The sequence below is a fragment of the Choloepus didactylus genome, chromosome 27 (assembly GCF_015220235.1).
Source record: "Choloepus didactylus isolate mChoDid1 chromosome 27, mChoDid1.pri, whole genome shotgun sequence".
Taxonomy (NCBI): domain Eukaryota; kingdom Metazoa; phylum Chordata; class Mammalia; order Pilosa; family Megalonychidae; genus Choloepus; species Choloepus didactylus.
The window spans coordinates 11,108,607-11,123,355 of record NC_051333.1 but is presented as its reverse complement, the minus strand read 5'-3'; the positions used below and the strand labels follow the sequence as shown (position 1 = coordinate 11,123,355).

Sequence of the window (14,749 nt, the reverse complement as noted above, 5' to 3'; positions counted from 1 at the left end):
TCCCCCTCCCAGGCGCGGTGGCGGTGGCGGAGTTCATCGCCGAGAGCCCCCGCCTCCTGAGACTGGACCTTCGGGAGAACGAGATCAAGACGGGCGGGCTCATGGCGCTGTCCTTGGCCCTCAAGGTGAACCACTCACTGCTGCGCCTAGACCTCGACCGGGAGCCCAAGAAGGAGGCGGTGAGCGGGTCCTCCCTGCGCCGTGGCGGGGGCAGGGGGCTGCTGCACTGTGGGGGCCAGCAGGGTCCCCGAGCCAGGCCGCTGACGCCCACAGGTCAAAAGCTTCATCGAGACCCAGAAGGCACTGCTCGCTGAGATCCAGAACGGCTGCAAGCGCAACTTCGTGCTGGCCCGGGAGCAGGAAGAGAAGGCGCAGCGGCTGCAGCTGTCAGCCTCCATGCCTGAGATCACCGTCACCAAGCCCCAGCCTGACGAGGAGCCTGGGGACGAGCCGGCCACCGAGGTGCAGGAGAACGGGGCCCCGGGGCCCGTCCCGGACTCGGACTCAGACTCGGACTCGGAGGGAGACGCTGGGGAGAGGGACACGGCGGACGGCAGCCAGAGTCCCTCAGCCCCCTGCCCTGCCCTGGTGCCCCCCACAGACTCCCTGGGCCCTGGGGACAGGACCCCCCCCAGGCAGCCCCTCTTCCCCCACTGAGCAGCGCATTTCTGTGTCCAGCCCGGGCCGGGGCCACAAGGTGTTTGTGGTGACCCGGGTGGAGAGTCCGCCCGAGAGGGCAGGGCCAGCTACCACACCCTCCCTGTCCCCCTCACCTGCCCCACCTGTCCTGTCCCCCTCACCTGCCCCCCCCCATCCTGTCCCCCTCACCTGTCCCGCTGCCACCCGAGGCCATCAGCGCCCGGGACCCAGGGTCGTCTGAGCCTCAGCCACGGCTGGAGTCGCCTCGGTCAGGGCCACCGCTGCCCAACGGCCTAAAGCCTGAGTTTGCCCTCGCACTGCCCCCAGACCTGCCCCTGGGGCCTGAGGCGAAGGGGGGCGGCTGCGGCCTGGAACACGGTGAGAGGGGCTTCTGGGGAAGGGTGAGGAGGGGGTCCCGAGCTGATGGAGGGGGTTGCCTGGGCTCTGGGCTGATGCCAGACAAGCACCTGCCCTCCAGTGGGCCTCAGTTTCTCCCTCAGAAAAAATGGCCCTTGAGGGGCCAGGGTACGAGTGAGGCTCAGTCTTTGGTCCCCAGTCTGCCTCCTGTGGGTCCCCGGGAGCAGGCCCCGTGCTGGGGTGTGTGGGGGCCGTAGGCCGGAGTCGGGTGGGCTGGGATCTGTCCTGGGCTGGGCTCACGGGGAAGGGGTTGGCAGCCGCCTGTCCCCCGCCTGACAGGAACTGCTGCCCTTTCGCCCCCAGAGCTGAGCTCCTCCAAGAACGAGAAGGAGCTTGAGGAGCTGCTCCTGGAGGCCAGTCAGGAGTCGGGGCAGGAGACACTGTGACACTTTAGGTGAGGGTGGGGAGCGCGGAGAGGGAGAGGGGCCTGGGAGTCCGCCCTCTCTCACGTTGCCGTTCCCGTCTCTTCTTTCCAAGTTTTTTTTTCCGGTTATTCTTCGATGAGCTGAGGCTAGAGCCATGTGAACCTGCTCACCCAAGGCTCAGGACGCCCGGGGTGGGGGGGCTGTCCCAGTGCCCCCTCCCCCCACAGCAGCACCACCAGGGGTGCAGGAGCCACAGGCGAGTGCGCGGCCTGCCCCGACCTAAGCACCTCGGTTTACATCCAGCGCTCGAAGACTCTGGGCGGGGGACGGGGGGTGGAGGAGGAGGGAGAGGCCAGGCCAAGGGGTCAGGCTCAAGGCCTGCCCTGTTTGGTGCAGGGGCCCTTGGTGGTGCTGGGACAATGCCCCGGTGGCCCCGCACGGGACCAGGCAGCATGGCTCAGGGGTGGGAGGGACGGCGGTGGTGGACGTGGGTAGAGCAGAGCCCCGGGCAGGGAGAGGGCTGGTGCAGGGTGGGAGGGGGAGATAGGAGCAGAGCTTTCTTTTTCTTAAGTGCAATAAATCTATCAGGGAGCTGGGGCAGGGAGCAGTCAGGGTTGTGGGACCCTGCTGTCCAGGCCACTAGAGGCCATGCCCCCGAGAGGCACTACAGCACAGGGAGTGGGGTGGAGGGGGTGTGGGCGAGGGGTCAGAGGGCAGGGAGGGGCCACTCCTGTCGGTGCACCGCTGTTCACACCTTTTCTAATAAACCAGAGCTGGGTTCACTGTCGGCCTGCAACTTGCTGTGTCTGAACCTGGGTGCCCCTGTGCCAGTGGGTCCTGGAAGGACACCAGGAGTCCCCCTGCATCCTGCCCTGGGCCGGCCCACACGTCCCCTTCGCTTCCATACACACCTCAGCCGCCTCACGGACCAGCCAGTTCACACCCACCTTTTCTTCAGAGGGAACCACCCCCAGGTGCCTTCCAGCTCCGGTCTGGGTTCCCAGGCAGTGGGGAGGACGCGTCACCTGTAGCTCAGTGACATTAGGGAGCAGCCAGGGATGGGCCAGGCCGTGCCCAGCAGCAGTGCCACCCCCAGGACACGCATTGCACTTGGTGTTCCGCTGCTCTCTGGCATGTGCCAGGGGACGGTGGGAGGCCGGGACCCTCTCTGGGAAAGGCTTTCACCCTAATAAGGTGAGAGGCTGCCTGGGGCAAAGAGGAACCAGAGCCGAGCTCTGGCCCTGTTCCCCTCCTGCACCTGGGATTGTCACCCTTCCTGCTGAGGCCCCTGCTGGCCTCAAGTGTCCTAACTGTTCAAGGACCACCCCAGTTAAGACCCTTGTTTGGATGAGGGTCGGGGAACAGGCCCAATAGCTGCCATCAGTGCCTGGCCCACACCCCGCCCCAGGGGCACCTGTGCCACCAGCCTGTCGCCCTGAGAGGCGAGTGCCTTGGGCCGGCACCCACCGTGACTGTGGGAGAGGTGGGAGTGGGGAGGAACCCCCAGGCTGCCCTGGGGTGGCAGCCCCCTTCTTGCTGGGCAGAGAGGTTTGCCATGAGGTGCTGGGAAGCCCGTCCTTTGCCAGGTTGGGGTCTGTCAACCACGCCCAGCAGGTCTTAGCGGGCCTCTGCTGGGTTTTAGCCGTTGCCCACAAATCTAAACCGGCGTGTTGGGGGTTCTCATACACGCCCCTTGCCCTCAGCCCCCACCCCTGGGCAGGATGAATGAAGATGCAGGGCTGGGGTGGCAGGAGGGTGCCCGGCTCCTCTGCCCTGTGTGGGGCTGGGTGGGGTGCCTGCCTGTGGTGCAGAGTTCTCTCAGGGTCCAGGCCCGTGCCAGCCTCCCTGCCTTTGCTTGTACCACAGTGAACTTGGGGTGAGGAGGTGGGACTTCCCAACCCAGCAGCACTGGCTGTTTTCTGTCTTTTGGGGTCCTGGATTGCAGACTGTAGGTCGAGGAGCCCCTGGGCCCATTTTGTATTTTCTTCCCTCTGCCTTTGGCCACCCAAGCCTTGCCCCAAGCTTGTGATTTTTGGGGTAGCCTTTGTGAAGGCACAAGGAGTCCATTTTATGATGTGGCTCAACGCTGAACCAAACCTTGGAAAGGACAGACATTTATTTTCATGTAGCATTCAGAGTTGGCAGGCAGTTCACAGGGTGACTCGTGGGCCCAGGCCCTTCCCTCCGTGGCTCTGCCATCTCCCCCAGGGCCCCAGGGCTGCCACACAGCCAGTGGGAAAACGGGGGAGCAGATCGGAGAAGGCAGCCCTGCTCCTCACCCCTTTGCTGTGAGCTCGGAGGGACTGACGTGCACCACGGCCACTCCCTTGGGTTGGTGAGGCCCAGTCCCCCTGCCTCTCCCAGGTGCACATCCCTGGCGAGAGCCCCACGCCATGGAGGGGAGCTGAGTCTGAGCAGGGGCAGTGAGCCATCGCGGCCTCACCAAGCCACTCACGCCCTGGTTTGGTTTGGCTTTTTGTACAAAACCTCCCAAAATGCTAGCTTCATCAGGCAACAGTGTGGCCGCTGCTCTGTGCCACCTCCCAGGGACTGCAGCTTCATACTGGCACGGGCGTCCTCACTTTTGCACCCCACTCCTGGGACCAGCTTATCGTCAGCCTGGATTGGGGGGTGGGGGTAAGAAACAGAAACCCAACCCGAACCGGTTTAAGGGAGGCAGAAGGGAAGGTAGACGTGTTGGCCCCCGTCACACATCTGCACACATGCTGGTCTCACAGCATCCTGGACACCCCACCTCCTTCTCAGCTCAGAGCCTCTGTGGTGGCTCCACCCTCTTTCAGGTAAGATCTTCCAGCAGGTCCCAAGCTAACTATGCCCCAGCTTAGTGGGGCCGGGACTGAAAACAGCACCTCCATCCGGAGGGCTTCAGTGAGAATCAGGGCTGGCTCCCGCCGACCTGCTCTGGGCACTGTGCCCACCTGTGAACGGATCACAGGGGCCTGGGGTTGGATCTTGTGCCTGACCTGGGAGCTAAGATGCATGAGGTCAGCACCCCACCCCACTGTGCAGGGCCTGAAGCACACAGCTCTGGGCTCCCCAGAGATTGCTCCTCTGTCCTGAGCAGGGCCAGACCTGAAGGGGTGGCTACTGGACCAAGGACTCCAGCTGCCCCCCTGGAGTTGCCTCCATGCTGGGGCTCCGGCCAACTGTGTGAGCCACCCTGGCCGAGTCCAGCCCAGCTCTGGGATAAGCTCCTGCCTGCCTCCAAGTCCAACTGCCTACAAGTGCCCCCATCTTTGCTGCTCGATTTCTCTGCCCCCAACTCCCCAACAAGGGCCTGACCAGGGGGCTTTGGTGTCAGTGACAAACCCTTGGGTAGCCCTGGAATGACAGTTACTTCTCTGCACGGAAGCGGCACCACCCACCTCAGCTGGCTGAGGTGCCAATGAGGGCTAATGAACCCATTATGCTGCAGGTGGAGCCACCTGGAAGTGGGGCAGCCTGCTGAGGTCACCGGGGACACCGCCCCTGGAAATGCCAGCTGCAGCCCTGCCCACCAGAGGGCCAGGCTAGGGTGTGGGGACAGAGACCTGGGTGCTCTCCATGGCCTGAGTCAGCCTGGCACATCCACCCTTGATCTCCTCTGCCTGCCTCTGCAGCCTCACCCACTGCTCCCCCAGCCCCTCTGGCCACTGGGGATGCCGGCCATGCCAGCCATGCCAAGGTGCAGTGGGCAGGGCAGGCCTGGCCCTCGAGCTCACTGAGACAGGGAGACCAAGGCAAAAAGACCAAGCAGGGGCTTTCCTCACCTTCATTTATTGCACTTAAACCCTGAGTTCCTCCCTGGTCCTGCACCTGCCTTCAGACCCTGGCACTGACCTGCACACGGCCCCACTCAGGAGGCCACGGCCAAAGGCTCTCTGACTGGCTCACAGATTCACCCGAGGAATGTGGCCACCACAGGCCTCACTCCAAACTCTGGACAACTGACCTTGGGCCTTGGGCCCAGTAGGGCCCCCTACACCCTCCTCTAGGCAGTCTGAGCAGCTGTTGCCTCCTGCTGCCACCAGATTCTGCCCCAGGGGTGAAGGTCGCTCAGGCCTGGGGTCTTGCCTTGCCCCCCGGCACGCAGCCCCGGGGGTGGGGGGCTTCCCCGGCAGGCCCAGGGGCAGGTGCTGCGGGGGCATGGCCTGACGCGGGCTCCCGGGCAGCGCTGTTGGCTCCGTGGGCGGCATGGGGAGCGGCGTGGGGGGCGCCGCGGGCAGGGGACTTGGGTGGGCTCGGGGAATTGAGCGTGCTGACGGCACGGATAAGGCCCATGCGGCGGCGGATGGAGTGGTCCAAGTTGACGGTGCAGCTCAGCAGGGTCTGCGCCTCCGCTGCGCTGAAGGGAAAGTCGGCGCCCAGGAAGCGCTCGAACAGCTCGGGGTCGCCGTCCAGGGCGAGCACGTTCTGCAACGCCTTGGTCATGGTGTGCAGCTCGCGGCTGTTGTCACAGAACACGTCCCAGAGGCGCGCGCGGGCCTCGGGCCCGCCCCCGGCCTGCTGCCGGTCCTCCAGGCACTGCAGAGCCCAGCTGAGGCGACAGGGCCACTGGTTGGCGAGCACGACCCAAGCCACGATCTGGCGCGGCGTGGGGCCGCCGAAATTGCCCTGCTGCTGCTGCAGCAGCAGGCGCACGGTGATGGGCACGGTGTTGACGATGCGCCGCATGGCCACCACGTTGTCGGGCACGTACTCGTAGAGGCAGTCGCTCTCGTCGTGCAGGCACAGGAACGCCTCCTGGATGCGGCGCGCCGCCACGGCGTCGATGCGGCTCTGCGCGCGCTCGGCCCCCGCCTGCATCTCTGCGCCCAGCAGCTGCGCGCCCTCGCCGCCTGCGCCCCCGCCGTCCGCGCCCCCGCCGTCCAGCGGCCGCAGCTTGCGCGTGATCTCGCGGTAGAGCAAGTCGTCGCGGCTCTGCACCGCGTCTTGCAGGAACTGCAGCTTGGTGCGGCGGCCCATGACCGGCACGGAAAAGGGCAGAGTGACGGTGCGGTTGAGGAAGTGGTAGCCGTTGTCCGCCATGCCCTTCATGGAGCCGGCGCTCTCGAGGCAGGCGGCCAGGATGCTGGGGTCCACGACCAGGATGAAAATAAAGGGCGCGTGGCTGTCGGACAGCAGCGTGTTGATGGCGTTGAGCACACCCACCACGCGCTCGGGACAGCACGTGTCCAGCCCGGTGACCTCGAGCACAATGCGCAGCCGGCGCCGCTGGTAGATCTCCAGGAAGCACAGGAAGTCGGTGAGCAGCTCCACCTCCTTCTTCACCTCGCACATGAAGCCCAGTTGGCTGCCAAACTTCTCACGCGACACCAGCCGCTCGATCTTCTTGCGCTGGCTCACGAACAGGTGCTTGCCCACCGAGTACACGGCCATGAGCAGCCCCGAGCCCGACAGCGTGGTGGCCGCGCCGCCGAACGCCCTGAGCAGGCTGCTGCTCGCGCCGCCGTGGTGGCCCAGCGCCCGGCCGCTCAGGGACAGGTAGAGCAGGGCCACGCCGAGGCCAAGCGCTGCCACCAGCGCCAGCAGCACCAGGATCACGCGGCGCCGGCAGTGCCACTCTCGCTGGTGGAAGTTCGGCGACATGGCCGGCTTGTTGCCCAGCACCGAGTACACGCTGAAGGGTAGCGCGCCGTAGTGGCGGCGGATGCCCTCGCACAGCGTGGTCACCAGGCCGGCCCACAGCTTGTCGGCGCCCGCGTAGTGCCAGGCGCTGAAGCGGATGAAGAGGAACTGCACGTTCGTGCGCCGCAGGTGCAGCTCGGTGATGAGGGGCTGCAGGAACACCAGGTACATCAGCAGCTGCGGGTAGCCCCAGCCGCGTACCCGCCGCGGCCGCCAGCGCACGCGCTGCAGCTCCTCGGCCTCGTGCTGCGCCGCCTCCTGTTTCATCAGCTCTGCGGGAGGGGCGGGTGGGGGGCACGGCGTGAGGGAGGGCACGGCATGAGGGGGCGGGGCCGAGGGCTGGGTGCCCGGCGAGCTTTCTCGGGTGCAGAAGGGAAGCCGGGGGCGGCAGGTGGGGCCAGGCTGGGACTGGGGACCATTGGTGGGCAGAAGTAGAGCCTGGAAAGGAGGACGGGGTGAAGAACACAAAGAAGAGCTGGGGCGGGACCCCGAGGGTCCAAGGACTAAAAGAGTGTGAAGATGCCCAGGAAGAGAGAGGCTAGGCAGCAGAAAAGTAGCCCCGGGTTGCTTTTCCTGACTTACTGTGCCTCTCCCTACAGGGCTCAGCTGTGCCCTCCTCCAGGAAGCCCTCCCTGACCCCCACTCCAGGTCGTCACTGTCTGGGGATGGGTCTGCCTTCCATGCTGGACTGGGAGCCCCAGGAAGGCAGGGCCCTGGCTCTTTCGGTCACTGCTGTGTCACCTGAGCTCGACAGGTGCTGGGGACTGTTGGCTCAGCAGATTGCAAGAGGTGCAGGGTGGAGACTGTCTGCTTCCAGGTTGGGGTCAGTGAGTGAAAGAGTGGGAATGCATCTCAGTCACACGGCACATGGCAGCAGTTTTACCACGTCTCTTCTACCTGTTTCCTAATCTTTGTTCTTTTCTCTGCCAAGGCCCCAGGGCAAAGTGTGCTCACCAAATAGTGGGCACACAAATTAATGAAAGGCCACTGGAGGAGTCACTCCCAGCCCCTCTGGACACGCTTTGGGCTGGGCTCTGAGCTCAAGCAGAGTGTGAGCCAGGTCAAAGCTGCAGAAACCGGGCACTCTGTAGCTCATTTCTTTAATATATATATGTTAGGTGTCTTGTGATTGCCAGGCCCTGCTCCAGGGCTGAGGAGAAAGGGCCAGGGGGCACACAGGACTTGGCAGAAGCCTGCAGCCATAGGGAGGAGCCTGGGCCTTCTCCTCAGACACTGGGGAGCCATGGAAGGCTTTTGAGCAGGAGAGGGACAAAATCTGTTTTAGAGAGATTGCCTGGTGTGGACTGGCAGGAGCGAGAGGAGGCTGAAGCAGGGTCCCAGGGAGGAGAGGCCGCGGGCATGGGGAGGGGCCTGGTTAATGCCGAGTTACCAGGTCAGCTGGGACAGGCGAGCCTCGGGCACAAGTGGATACTGGGGAAGTGGGGAGCTGGGCAGGGACCTGAGGCTCTGTTTCCCACCCCCACCCCACCCCCTCACCGGTGATCTTGTCCAGCATCAGGTGCAGGCGGCAGCCGAAGGGGGCGTAGAAACCCACGGTCACCGGGACGGGCACATGGCACAGGGTCTTGGCCAGGCAGTTGCAGTAGACGTCATCCTCCGTCAGGATGTCTAGGCGCCGCGGGGTGGGAGGAGGGAGACCGAGTCAGTGCAGCCCGCCCGGCACCACCCTCCTCCCGTCCGCCCGCTACAGCGCCCGCCTTCAGCTCTCCCTGAACCAGAACCCCCTCCCCTGCCTCCCTGGGGTGACTCAGGCCAAACCCTCCCATGGGAGGTGGGGGGCAAGGGTTGGGGCTGGCTCTGCCTCATTTGGCCCCATGGAAGGAGCGGACTCCGGACACAGTCAGCAGCTGGGAGGCTACACTCCCCGGCCGGGGCCCAGGGGCCTCCCTTGGCACTTGGGGCCTGGGGATGCTAAGTCTCCACATTCTGCCTTCAACAGTTCCCCCTGATCAGCCCTCACAGCGGCCCACCCCTTACCCTGCCCTCACGTCCTCCCCACCATCCCGTTCCCCCAAGTCACATTCCCGCCCCCAGCACAGGCCTGTCCTGGGTCCAACTCCTGGCCGTCCACACCCCGCGGGGTTGAGGCAGAGACCCCGGGAAGCGTGGTGCCATGTCCTTGAGGGGCTGTTCAGGGAGAGGCTTCGGGTTTGCGCCCTGGTTCTGTGGGGCCGCGGCCTGGCCGCCATGCGCGAGGCCATGGCATCCACCTCACCAAGGGCGTCCTACCCTTCCAGCCCCCCACTGAGCACTATTTCTTGGAACTGGAGTTGGGGCACCCAAAAAGTTTGGGGTGTGGGATCAGCCTCCCGGCACTGGGTGGGGACAGCCCACCACTCTCATAGAAAGCTGGCGGGCCGGGGGACCCAGGCCGGGGGGCACAGCTGGCTGGGGTGGGTCCGGTCCCAGCTCTGCCCGACCGCTGGTGGCGTCACCCCGCTGAGCCACTCTTCCCTCTGGGTGAGAAAGGGGCAGCGGGGAGAGCAAGGCAGGGGCTGGGCAGACTCCTGGTCCCTGCTCAGCTGTCATGTCACTCCCCATCTCTGCCCCCACCACCCTAGACAGGACATTGTCCCCTTTGGCCTGGACTCCTGCAGTCACCTCCTCACTGGGTGGCCTGTTTCCCGCCTCACCTCCCACAGTCCCAGTTCCCGTGAGCTCCTGAGTCAGCTCAGCCCCCTCCTTGGCTGAAGCCTCCCGTGGCTCCCGCCTCTCTCAGAGGGAAAGTGGGGTCCTCACCACAGCCCCGGGCCCAGGATGCCCCTGCCGCCTTCTGCCCTTTCTGGCCTCGTCCTGCACCCTCCCTCCATCCCCTCTGCCACACGGGCCTCCTTGCTGTCCCACCAACACGCCACGGCTGCTCCACCTTGGAGTCTGTGTTTGCTGAGCCCACTGCCTGGAACACTTTCTCCAGCAAGTTCCTTGCACCAGTGTCCCCTTCACAAGGCCTCACCTGTGACCCAACTGAGGGCAAACCCCAGCCCTCCCCAGCTCCCTTCCCTGTTGTGTCCGAGTGTGGCCATCACTCAGGCAACGCATTTTTAACTTGCCTTATTGATCTTGTTTCCTGCACCTGCTGCTGGAAGGCTGCAGTTGTGCAATGTGCAGTCGCAAAATGACTGGGCGAATGAGTGACTCCCATCCCTGCTGGGGCCCACTCCGGGCCCCAGTCCACCCCCTACCACTTGCTGCTGCTTCACACGTGACCTGCCTCCAAGCTGGTGCCCGTCACCCCCTGCCCCGTGCCCTCCATGGCCTGCTGGGCCAGAGGAGGGAGGGCTGTGAAGGCAGAAAGCAGAGCGGGGTGTCAGCAGAGGCAGAGGGGCCACCCGCCTGGGCTGGCGGCAGAGCTGAGACCTGCGCCCGGAAGCCCTGGACCCTGACAGGCAAAGCAGAGGCCTGAGTGCTCGGCCAGGACAGAGGGCCTCGGACTGGGGCCGGAGTGCGGGTTCAAAGGACAGGCCCAAGGCGCTAGCCAGGGAGCAGGCGGGCAGGCGGGCAGCGGGCGGCAGGAGCCAGGCAGAGCCCCCGAGGGGCCTGGGTCAGCACCGGAGCTGTACGAGGTGAAGGGGCCGCAGGCCGTGGGGCTGGGCAGGGGCCGGGAATTGCTGGGCTCCGGTCGGGTGCCGGCTGGGCTGCTGCTGGCCGCGGTGGGTGCGGGGGGCAGCTGGGGGGCGCCGGCCAGTCCTGCGGGGGCAGCAGAGGTGGCAGGCCGCCCCTTCTGGACCCCGTGAGTGGAGCAGAGCCGCTGCCGCAGGGGGCTGGGAGGTGAGGGCTGGGGCTGCGGCTGCTGCAGGGTGAGGGGCTGGGGTCCCTGGCACCAGCCGCCATTGCAGCCCCCCCGGGTGCTGGTGTAGACCAGCTGCCAGTGCGGCTGGGGGGGCGGCCAGCAGGGCCGGTGGGCGTGAGGGGCCGCTGGGTCATGGCACCACTGGTGACAGCATCCTGGAAGGAAGGAAGTGGGAGGTGACTGGGCCTGAGTCCCCAACCCCTGGGGGGCACTGGCACAAACCTGGCCCAGTCTCCGGGGAGAGTCTGGGCTGCAGTATTCTTTGACACTCCCGAGGCTCAGAAAGAGCCGGATGGAAAACGATGGGAGGAGCGGGGGATGTGGGCAAAGGACGGGCGGGTCTGTGCTCTCCCGTGGGTGAGGCCACGTGGAGGGAGGAGAGGAGAGGTACAGGGGCCTGGATGTTACTGGCAAGTCCCTTCAGGCCCCTAATACCCCAAATTCCTGGGTCTGTGGGGAGGCTCCCCCAATGTGGAGGGGGGCTGAAAGGAATCCATTGGGACTGGCCTGGTGGATCCAGAGGGGATCAGAGTGATGGCGGGGGGGGGGTGCTGGGAGAGGGAGGGAACAGGCAGGTGTTGGAAGGGTGGGGGGTGGCCTTTGCACCCTGACTCTGGCCGGGGCTGTGTGGGAAGGGTGCTGGCCTAGGAGGCACCGGCACCTGGGCCCTGAGGTGGAGGAGCCACCCTGGTGGGAGGTGATTGCCCCCCACCGCCACCCCCACCCCAAGTAGGAGCCCCTGCCCACTGAACCCTTCTATCCCCAGACTGCTCTTGCCAGATTGGAGGGGCTGTCCCCCCAGACTTAGGACTGGGGAGGGGGGATTCTTCACACTAGGGGAAGGGGCCAGGAAGGAGGCTCCCCCCACTCCAGGCCCCCCCCCAGGCTCCTGCTTTTAGCCCCATCTCACAGGTGGGACCCCCACCCCCACTCCCCACGGCCTTATGTGGGGGTCTCTGTGGGGGGTGGGAGTGGCTTTTCACTCCTAGAACCTGAGGTTCTCCTTCCACTTTGTCCCTCCACTCAGCAGCCCTCCTCACAGGCCTCTCTCTCTGCCATGAGCCCCCCCACAAGCGACCCCTTACCTTTTTGGTGCCCCAACTCTGAGTCCAAGAAGTAGCGCTCGCTGGGGATGCCAGGGGGCAGGGCGCCCTTGACAAAGCGGACGTTGTAGTACTTGTGCATGGCGGCCGGGCAGCAGGACACGGGCAGGCTGCTCCTGGCGGGAGGGGAGGACGGGGCCGGGCTCAGCGCCCAGTGCTCGGGGTCCCTGCCCTGCCCCGGGCAGCCCCGTGTGGCCTCGGCAGGTAAGACACCCCACGGAGGCTGGGTTCTCGGGTCACCGGGTGAGGCAGGTGGGAGGTCTCGAAGGGCAGGGATGGCCGGAGGAGGGATGACAGGGAATGGCTGTGGGTGGCTAGAGGCTAATCGGGGAAGGTGAGATTGCCGTGGTTGGGTGACTGGGTGTTTGGGAGCCCTGGGCATTCCCAGAGGCCAGGACAATTGGGAGTATGGACTGGGGACGTGGGGGCTGGTGCAGAGGCCAGGGGAAATTTGGGGGAAACTGAGGCCTTGGGACGGAGGGCCGTGGGGGCAGGGTTGATGCTGCTTAAAAGGATGTGAACCAGTGTGGCGAGAACTGGGACCAGCTGAGCAACTTAGGGTGACTACAATTTCAGAGATGGATCCATCTGGGGGACGGAATGAGATTTGGAGGGAGGGGAATTCGGGAGAGGGGGTGGCAAATGGAACTGGGGTGGTCCAGTTTGGGAGAGAGGCCCGGCAAACTTGGGACGAGATGGGGTGTCCCCGGAAGATGGCTGGAAAGCCGGCAACCCAGAGCGAGGGAAGGATGCTGCCTGGCGGGGAGGGACAGGGGAGGTCCGGGGGAGGGGGAAACCAGGGCGCTGCGAGTCGGGGCCCAGTGAGGGTTTGGGGCAGCTGTGCGGCTCCTTCCCGCTGCCCCCCACCCCGGCCCTGGGTCCCCCGTACCTGACGGCCGCCTCGTGGCCCCACGGCCCCAGCTCCCCGCCAGCCCCGCGGGCTGTCAGCGCAGGCCCGGCCGCGAGTCCCCGGAGCCGAGCGGCCCGACCGGTTGGCCCGCCCCGCCCCGCCCCTTCCCCAGAGCCCGCCCCGCCAGGTGCTCGCCAGGACTCTCTGGGGGGCCGCCAGCACCCTAGGGAAGGGATGGGGACAGGAACCCCTCAATGAAAGGGCAGGCGAGGCCCCAGCCGGGACCTGCAGGGGCTCCTCCTGGCCCCGTCGTGGGAGGAAAGGAAGCTGGGGTGGGGAGGAAGCGCCGGCCGGGCCCAGGAAAGTCTCCCAATCCTGCTTCAGATGCCAGTTCCACCACAGCCCAGCTGTGTGACCCTGGACGAGTGACTTCACCTCTCTGAGCCATGGCTTCCTCAATGCTGAGAGGGCCAGCGTGGGCGCCCCCTTCTCGGGGTTGGCAGGAAGTTGGGTCCAGGAATCCACTGGGCACAGAGCCCGGCACTTAGTGGAGCAACAAGGGCGGCTAACAGTTGCCCGCCCCACCCAGCAGGCTCTGCTCCAAGTGCTGCATGTGGCACCACAGCACCCGTCTGGAGGCTTACCGGGAGCAAGCGGCCCTGTCCTCCTCACCACGGCAGGTCGGCGTGATGCCCATTCGGCAGATGCGGAGACTGAGGCCGGGAGCAGTGGAGTCTCTGAGTGAGGCTCCCCTCCTGCCTGCTGGGGCAGTGCCCCGATGTCCCCTCGCAGACACTCTCAGCGAGGCGAGGGCCCAGTGGGGGCACCGTGGCTGCTCTGGAGGCCCCTCTGCTCCCCGGTCCTGTCTCCCTAGGGCTGCTGGGGTGAAGCGGGGGTCTGACGGGGAGGGTCAGGACAGATGGAACCCGGCAGAGTTCTGCTGGGTGAGCAAAGCCTGCCCACTGGGACGCTCCTGTCCCCCCTCACACACACAGTCCTTCAGCCCCTCCTCCCGGGAAGGCTCGTCTCCATCTTCCGGGTTGCCAGGTGTGGCGTTTGCCTGAGCCTGGGCCGGGCCTGGGGGGCACCCCTGGTCGCTGGGGCATGCATCTCCAAGGCAGGGCGGCCATGCCCCGGCCCGCGCGCCCCAGCCAGTCCAGCTGAGTGACCGCGACTCACTGGGGAGGCATCTGCCCTGGTTCCCAGGAGCTGGGCGCTGTGCTCACAGGGCTGGGCTCCAGGGGGGCCCAAGGAAAAATAAGGGTGTCTCCCTCCACAGCTGTCCAGAGCTGCGGGGGCACAGGGTGGGAGTGACCAACCGCCCCAGAAGCATGGGCACAGTGCCAAGAGGGGGCTGCTGCTGCATACAAGGGAGACAGGAGTGTGGGGAGTGGGCCGGAGGCTGGGGGGGCGGGGTGCACCTGGACCTGACTCCACAGAGGCTGAGGAGAGGCTGCTGGGGGTGTCTGAAGCAAGGGGACCCTTCTCTGTCCCATTTGGGTCACACCCCCAGCCCCAGTTTGCAGGGGCACAGGCCCTGGCGGGACACCCCCCTAGGTGGGCCTCGTTCTGGGTCCTACTCCTGTTTGCTGGACGCCTCAGGCATGGCCGTGTGTGCAACGAGGGGACGGGGGTGTCCGGCTGCCCCGTCTGTCCTCAGCCCACGCAGCCCCCCCCAGCTCCCCACCCCGGGCCCGGCTCCCCGGGGAGAGGCTCCGATTTTGCATCCTGCTGGGCAGAGGGCAGCCCCAGACTTGTTTTTGGGGCAGAGATGCTGGCAAGGCTGCCGGCGCCAGGGGCCACCCTCCCCTGCCAGGTGTGCAGGGGGGAGGCGGCAGGCTCGGGGCGCAGGCTGGGGAGTGGAGGGATGGTGTGGAAGAAGGGGAAATGGGGGGGCCACGGAGGGTGCTCCCCTCTCCCTCCCACACAGATGCCA

At 65.9% G+C, this 14,749-nt stretch overlaps 2 protein-coding genes across 5 annotated transcripts in view; one reads left to right on the top strand and one right to left on the bottom strand.

Annotated features, from left to right (window-relative positions):
- Nucleotides 1–2,091, top strand: part of PPP1R37 (protein phosphatase 1 regulatory subunit 37) — a 49,165-nt gene extending 47,074 nt beyond the window's left edge. The window contains 6 exon segments of the mRNA XM_037820135.1: nt 13–179; nt 274–627; nt 629–817; nt 849–1,017; nt 1,360–1,450; nt 1,534–2,091. Of these exon segments, the coding sequence (XP_037676063.1) occupies nt 13–179; nt 274–627; nt 629–817; nt 849–1,017; nt 1,360–1,442 (962 nt within the window). The 3' untranslated portion in view covers nt 1,443–1,450; nt 1,534–2,091.
- A 1,428-nt stretch (nt 2,092–3,519) lies between these two features.
- On the bottom strand, nt 3,520–14,617 carry NKPD1 (NTPase KAP family P-loop domain containing 1). 4 transcript variants are annotated; one of them, XM_037819249.1, is made up of 5 exons: nt 13,458–14,617; nt 11,946–12,079; nt 10,620–11,015; nt 8,547–8,678; nt 3,520–7,321 (listed from the first exon to the last, which is right to left on the bottom strand). In XM_037819249.1, exons 1-5 carry the CDS (start codon nt 13,508–13,510, stop codon nt 5,478–5,480), a joined length of 2,559 nt encoding a protein of 852 aa, XP_037675177.1. In that variant the 5' UTR covers nt 13,511–14,617; the 3' UTR covers nt 3,520–5,477. The 4 variants fall into 4 exon arrangements, with proteins under 4 accessions (XP_037675177.1, XP_037675175.1, XP_037675173.1 ...); XM_037819247.1 differs by having other exon boundaries at nt 11,946–14,617; XM_037819245.1 differs by having other exon boundaries at nt 10,620–10,757; nt 11,946–13,593.
- Nucleotides 14,618–14,749: the final 132 nt, after the last annotated feature.

Bases quoted from the DNA above. Each gene is read 5' to 3' on its own strand.
- NKPD1 (XM_037819247.1), bottom strand. From the start codon at position 12,345: ATGCCCAGGGCTCCCAAACACCCAGTCACCCAACCACGGCAATCTCAC. The intron at 11,016-11,945 runs GTAAGGGGTCGC...CCTTCCTTCCAG, and splicing joins AGAGTTGGGGCACCAAAAAG to GATGCTGTCACCAGTGGTGC. The intron at 7,322-8,546 runs GTGAGGGGGTGG...CCCCTCCCGCAG, and splicing joins GATGCTGGACAAGATCACCG to AGCTGATGAAACAGGAGGCG.